General features: G+C 34.1%; 1 protein-coding gene across 1 annotated transcript; it reads right to left on the reverse strand.

Annotated features, from left to right (window-relative positions):
* Positions 1–3,454: 3,454 nt before the first annotated feature.
* LOC145134377 (Rubisco methyltransferase family protein) lies at positions 3,455–6,352 on the reverse strand. Its single transcript, XM_079069231.1, has 5 exons — positions 5,906–6,352; positions 4,949–5,115; positions 4,535–4,831; positions 4,171–4,434; positions 3,455–3,960 (listed from the first exon to the last, which is right to left on the reverse strand). Exons 1-5 carry the CDS (start codon positions 6,288–6,290, stop codon positions 3,583–3,585), a joined length of 1,491 nt encoding a protein of 496 aa, XP_078925357.1. The 5' UTR covers positions 6,291–6,352; the 3' UTR covers positions 3,455–3,582.
* Between the last annotated feature and the right edge of the window lie 1,351 nt (positions 6,353–7,703).

Consider the following 7,703-nt stretch of genomic DNA (forward strand, 5'->3'; position numbering starts at 1 on the left):
AGTATGCTGCTATTTCTGAACTTTTTAAGAAAGCGATGGAAAAATGCGATCGCATTTTCTTGGGATCCACGATCGCATTTTTTGGGGAAAATTCTTCAGTTTTATTTTTGAGTCCAACAATCCCCGAAGCACAAATGCAATCGCATTTTTAGGAAAGCACGGTCACATTTTTCCTTTTTCGTGCGGATCGGTCGTAATTCTTCCAATTAAACTGCTTCTAACCATTTCCCAGCATCCAACTTTAGTTTCCAACTCCAATTAAGCTATGATGTTTCATAAAACGCTTCCTCAAAATGTCGTATCCTCATTCCACTTTACTTTGCCCTGAAAATCATAACAAAATTGAGTAGTATGGAGCATTCTATGAATATGATAAGTAATACACAAGTTATAACAATACAATGGAGATAGCTAGCTTTTTATAAGAAAATAATCGAGAAAAACATGCTAAAAGATGCATGTAAAATGCATCTAACACCCAACTAACTTTAGTTGAGCCTACACTAATGACATCTAAAGGGTTTCCATCGCAGTAATAAACATAAAATTGGAAAGAGGATTCCTTTGTCGCAGAACCCTCTGGATATCAAACTAATTAGTAGAAGACTCATTCACCGAAATCGAGGCTGTAGCCGACGTAAGCATCACTCTAATCCAACCACACCAAGTGGTCTCAAACAATATAATATCCAAAATCTCCTAAAGGTAATTCCAAGATAACGAGTCATACGTTTTCTTAAAATCAATTTTGAAAACCATCAATCACCTTTGATGTGCTTTACACCGGGCAATAACCTGGTTCGAAGAAACGACTAACTTGATCTTGGATTCCTAATTCCAAGACAAACGTCAACAACCGTTGTAACGAATTTTTTTTAACTTTGAAATTTACATAGGGTTCAAGTCAAAGTGTTTACTCAAGTCTAGCATCTTAAACCCATAGATCACGCTAACATATTGTCAAAATCGGTCTAAAAGAAAACAAAGAGAAAACAGTCTTGGAACTAATGAGAAATTGACATAATGGTAGTTGGGTTGTTATTCATACAACAAAATGAGAAATTGACATAATGGTAGTTGGGTTGTTATTCATCCAACAAAAGGACGAATTCGGAATGATAATTATAGTCAAACTTCCCTAATCCCTATCACCAGACACGCTTCAAAATAGCTCATCACCCCTATTCCGTAACAAAATAAACATCTATTCGTTTCCAATTAAATTAAACCAAGAATTGCATAAATTAAGAAAAAACGTTATAAAAATCTAATTCTGTCAATATTCAAAAGAACTATATTTTATTTTTAATGTTCTGATTTTTTTTTTTACAAAAAAAACTATGATTAGCCTCATAATTATATTGGTATAATGAATATGAACGAAAATATATTGGTTTTAATAAAAACATTTGTATAAAATAATCATGAACCATTGGTTTAAACAAAATTAAAATATAAAATGATTTTAGTGATAAAAATATATAACATAAATGGTTATTTTTAACAGAATATATTGTTTTTATGGCTTTTCCATAATTTAAATATGTTTAACAAGTTCTTTTCTAGTTTTATATTGGTCATAATTACACACATGATTTCTGATACGTTAAAAACTTAAAATGCATAAAAATTGACATAAAATCAGAAATTTCCCATTATTTTAATCATTCAAGAAGTCACCGTGTCACGCTCCCTCTCTCTAACTTTCTCTCTCTAGAATCCCATATATATACAGCATTAGAGTTAATATCTTCACAAACAAAAACAAATACAAATAAAGAGAGATAGTTGAGAGGTGAAAAGGGTGTGAGTGTTTTGCTTTTCTTCAATCTTCATGAAGCAAAGGTCGGAATCCATGGACACCGCCACAACCAACCACCGTCAGATGCAGGAGGACGACGTCGAGTATACGACAGTGGCCATTCATAGCCAAGTTCTGAAAATCAAGCAGGAATTGGAGAAGACGATGCAACCGGAGCTGAGATCGGTTTTACGAGAATTCTCACGGCAGCCGAAGCGTTCACGCTCGCCCTTGGGAATCACAAACCGGCGTATCTCCGTCGGCAACGCCTAGAAAATCTACAGAAATCGACATCGATCGCTCAGTGTTTTGTTTTTTTTTTCTTTCTTTTTCATGATTTCATGGCCATGATCTTCTGGTTTTGGTGTTTTGATCTTTAGATGTAAATATTTTGATGATAAATACAGTTATGAGTTTCATGGTTGAAAATATCTCCGATCACCACGTTTCGTTTTATGCTTTTAATACTTGTACATTATGCATCGTATGTTGTTCCTAAACTGAGAAGGATATTCAAACTATCTTGAATATTCAAAGGATTAACTGGTTGTAACGTGTGCATCATGAGTTGTAGTATTTTAGATACGTTTTCAACTCAACGAAATGGTTGTAACTTGTTCTTCGTGATTTGTACAATAGTTGTTAGATTTTCACCAAACGAAAAGTGAGAACACCCACCCACCAATTTCCTAAAGTAACCTGATTCAGATACTAAAAAGCAACCTCTATTAAAAATTCAAATTTGAATTATTTCTAGATATTTTGGTCAAATCATTTAGAATAACATTGTGATATTTTGACCAAAGTCTTCAATCTTGGAGCTAGAAAAAACAAAAACGGAATTTCAAATTTCAAACTGCCTGATTATACTTTTTGCCAGGGTTGAATACATTCAAATAAATCAATTTCGAAAATAAAAGTAATTTATTAAAAAACAATAGAAGTTCAAACAAAAAACACTATCTAGAGGGTGTTTGTGATTTTTATTTATGTTTATATTTTTATTTAAGGGGTTTAAATAAGGTGGTTGTCGTTTGATATTGTTGATAATGTTTTTGAATGTTTGAAATAATAAAAAGAAATGTTTAGTAACTAAATAAGCAACCTTTGATAAATTGTTTTTCTAATTATTTAAAAATATATATCACCTGTAAAAACTAATTTACTGTTTTACCCGTATATTTATTTTTAAAAATCATATTGTTCGCACCTTCGCGGCCTCATTATTTTCATGATCAACGTTACGCATACTAATTTACTAAATTTACTAATTTATCGTCCACTAATGTCATTTTTTTTTGTTATTCTACATATATAAATATAATTTGCTAAACATCAAAAGCCAATATTAGCTTATTGTATATTTTAGTATCCCCTGAGTTAATACAAATACTTTTCTTAAAATTAAAATTTGATGCCACATAAAGTAATAATCACTTCTACCAGAAAAATGTTTGTAAAATAAGCAATTCCAAAAACCCCATTAGATAGAAAATCAAAAGAAATAGTTGGTATGCCTAAAATGCAATTATATTCCTTCAAAGTTCACCAACAATCATCATTACTTAAATCTACAGGATCCTTTAATTTTATCAAGCCTAAAAAAGGCATATGACATCTATGTTCCTTTTCTATACAATGCGTGTTAAGAGATAGACAACAAAACAAAAGTCTATTTATTCTAGATAAAAGGATAAAACAGTCATTTATCATCATTTAAACAATTCAATCACCCAAAAAGAAAAACAAATTTGTTCATACAACACAACACATCACATCATCTAACTTTGAGAAACGAGTGATTCTTTAGAAGAAAGTAACTTGACCCTTTTTGCAAGATCTCTCATGACATCTATAATCACCGATTTCTTTTGAATCCTGAATTTTAAAGCCAATTCAGTTGAGGTCAAAACACCCTTTTCAAGAATCGATTCATCTTCCATTATTTTTGTGGGAAAGTGATTAAGTGCAATCACACATAATGCAATAAGTGTCCGAAGAGCAGCTGTTTCATTTGCTAATCCAAGTGGGGCCTCAATAGACAATGATTTAAGTGTATTTAGATCACATGTCTGAACCGATTCAGCATCATTTGTTAAGAGTGCTCTTAATGCAGCCAATAATCTGCCTTCTACTACTTCGGGTCCTCCTAGCGTTACCTAAGGAAAAAAAAGATGTAAAAATAAATCAATGGAAAGTATTTCTCGAAAGAGTAAAATAAAGAAAAGTACTTTCACCTTTTGATAAACCATTTTTCTTGGTTATCGAGTTTTGATATTAGGGTTAATTACATACAATGGGTTTTTTCCAAATTAATATTCAAGTTTACTTTTTTTTTTTTGAAAAATAAAGGGATAATGATATAATACCTTAAGAATAGCGTGTTCTCCCTCGAGATTTAATTTAGATAAAAATTCTTTTTGCCACGAAGAAGGTGAAGAGAAATTAGGGTTTGAAACCCCAGCTGCCATGCTGGCAGCATCAAAAAGACCTCCATCATATTTTAATTCAATACAATCATACGGATTTGATGCCACCACAAATCCATAATCTAGAAGGAAAAAATCATTGCTCAAGCAACCATAATTAAGTGTCATATGATCACGCTCTTTGATATTCATCCCTGCAACAACCTGAAAAAAAAAAAAAAAAACGGGGCATTGAATCTATAATTAATTTCGTATGTTTACACAAAAGGATTTGATAACTTTTTTCTAAAAAAAAAACGATTACCTTGACTAGCATCTTTGGATCCCCTGAACCTTGTTCTTGAACAATTTCCGAATTAGGGGTAAAACTATGATTACACATATCAATAAGTGGAAGCATCATTGGAATATTATCACTATGATTTCCAGTTTTTACCCCATGTAACCGGAAAGCTCTAGAAGAAACAGCCGACATAGCCCACCCTAGAGAAGACGCGTCTACCTCCCGCCCTCCAAAAGGGTGATTTTGTAATTTCACATCTTCAACTTCACGTCTCACTTCTTTCTCAAAATCAAGAAGAAAACGGCATCTCTTATTCACCTATATATGCAAATATGAAACATAATATAAGTTTATTTATAATTTTATACCGATAATAATAAAGAAAAAGGTAAATAACTAAATCGGAATTGACTATTTTGCCCCTGGAGGAGGTACCTGGTAAAGAAGAGGGGCGTATTGCAGGTTCTTTATATCTTCTCCGGGAAAGAAAATGGGAAGAGTGAAAGATTCGGGAAGATTGCTGATGTAAGGCCACCAAAAGGAACCGGTTTTAGCTCTCTCTTGAAGAAGTTTTAAACCCAATTTCATAGCCCATAATTCCTCTGCCAAACGCTCCAAATTCCAGTTTTACACCATTTCAGAACTCAATTTTAGCCTACTTAATGCAAAATAGGGTTACTAACCTATAATGGAATGTGTAAAACAAACCCATTGAACACCGTGAGAAAATTGAGAGAATATTTTAGCATGTGAACCTCTTAAGTCACTATTGATTTATGATTTTTAGAAGAGCTAATGTTTGTTTTCTCACATAACATGTGGATTTCATAAAAAATTGAACAACCATGTGTGAGAATGAATTATGAACGATGTGTGTATTTTAGAGGTTGGTTTGAATGCTAAAGAAAAAAACTAACACTAAAATGGTGTTTTTTCTATAATAAAAACAATCACATGATATACTATATAAACTAATTTCGAGCAAATTTTATTAGTTATTACTAATAAATAAAGTTAGTTAACAGGCAATTTATACAATTATTCATCAACTACTACTACAACATATAGGTATCACGCAAATTGCCCACCACCCCATTGTTGGATATGAACCCAAATTTGAGCTGAAACCAGTCCATGACCTAGTGGATTCAACTTCTGAACAGATTGGTTAATTACAAAAGAAAGTTGATGGTTGAGGATCAAATTTTGTTGCGTCTTATCTTCTTTTCTATCTGAAACTTGTTCTTCAAAGAGATTGTTTTTTCTTCAATGGTGTTGTATTTTGTATCAGAATTTGCAGATGTTTATTTTGCAAAATGGCGTATTCAAATTGCTAGTAACTCTAAGCACCAGATTGAAAACTATCTAAAAATTTATTGAAATATCACATACCAGGAACGTAACGAGTAAGATTGACCAAATTGGAGTAAGACTCATCTCCACCACCGGAATCATTTACCGGAAACCGCAACGGGATGTGCTCCGGGAGGGCAATTAGTTCAGACCCTTTATGGATTTCTTCAGACGCGATTAATCCAAGCCCATATGGACCGGATTCTGCAATTCTCACAGAAGGGTGGACGAAACCACCTTCTCTTCTGACCCATTTGATTAGGTCAGGTGGGTTTGGAACTAACCTCAGCGTTGCGGCGGCGGAGCAGGTTAAACGACGGTTGAAAGTTAGAACCCTGGTCGTGCTTGGGTTTATCGTCAAACAGTAGTCTCTTGTAGCCATTAACATTATCTTGCTCGTTGTCGAGCTCATCAAATTCGACATTTTGAGAAATTTTGGCACAGTAGATAGATTCCAAGTATTCGTGATTTGGAGCTCCAAACTCAAATTATCAGCGTTTTGGGAAATTTTGGCACACGCGATAGAAAAACACCCTTAGGTTTTCTATTCTACATGTTCAGTCCTTGATGTATATAATACATAACTTTAGAGTAAGTTTTTTATAGTATTACACTTTTACGGTCCTTGATGTTTAATACATAACTTTAGAGTAACTTTTACATGTATCCAGACACTAGTCGGAGACACCAATCCGTCCCCGGTTGAAATCAGGTTTCATCACGGCTCGACTCTCGGTTTGTATCTCTTTGTCTTGATTCTAGATCAAATGTCTCATGATATTCAGGGGGAAGAGTCTTGGTGTATGTTTTTTGCAGATGACATTGTGTTGGTGGCCGAGTTTAGGGCTGGGTTGACTACTCGGTTGGACACACGGAGGGTGATATTATAAGAAAAGGGCTATGCCTTAGTATTGTTAAGACCAAGTACCTTCGGTACAATTTCAATGGGGAGGTGAATAATGAAGGAGTAGATGTAAGTTTAGGGGAGCATGCTCTTATCCCGAAGGAGAGCTTCAAGTATTTGGGTTCCATGATCCATAGAAAAGGGGGTGGGGTTGTAGATGTAGACGTCACCCGTTGTATTAAGGCAAGTTAGTTAAAGTGGAGGTCAGCCTCAAGAGTTTTGTATGACAGGAAGGTCCTGCAAAAACTAAAGGGAATATTTTATATGGTCGTTATTAGACCTGCCATGATGTTTGGATCTAAATATTGGCCAACTAAAAGGACCATAAAAGGAAAATGAAAGTAGCAGAAATGAGGATGTTAAGGTGGGCTTGCGGTAGAACATTATTGGGTATGATCTCAAATATTGATATAATAAACTTGTTGGGAATGACACAGATCACCGAAAAATTAAGGGAATAACATTTAAGGTGGTATGGAAATGTCCTTAGGAGGCCACCTTCAGTGACTATGAGGAATGTAGAGTCATTAACGATTGATAGTAAGAGGAGGATGGGGCATCCTAAAAGGAAATATGAGGGTAGTGTGCGGTTAGACATGGGCTAACTTTTTCTTTCCGAGAACATGACCACATATAAGTGGCTTTGGAGGCTAACTATCATAATAGATGGGTAGCTCGCTCGTTTGTATGTTTTGTTTGTCAATCGATAGTTTGACACATACCTCTTACCCATATGATTATATCATGGTTTACACATCTATAGTTTTATGGCTCACATTTGACTTACTTCCTATTGTTTGTTCCACTTGCATGTTCTCAGATCCAGGGGCTATTAATTGGATTTATTTATCTTTATATCTCGATGTCCACTCTAATTTACTTTATACGTTTTCTTCTTTTCAGGTTTTCAATTGCACATGTCAAAAGGTTATT

The sequence above is a fragment of the Lactuca virosa genome, chromosome 8 (assembly GCF_052849685.1).
Source record: "Lactuca virosa cultivar CGN04683 chromosome 8, Lactuca_virosa_CGN04683_v6, whole genome shotgun sequence".
Classification (NCBI taxonomy): domain Eukaryota; kingdom Viridiplantae; phylum Streptophyta; class Magnoliopsida; order Asterales; family Asteraceae; genus Lactuca; species Lactuca virosa.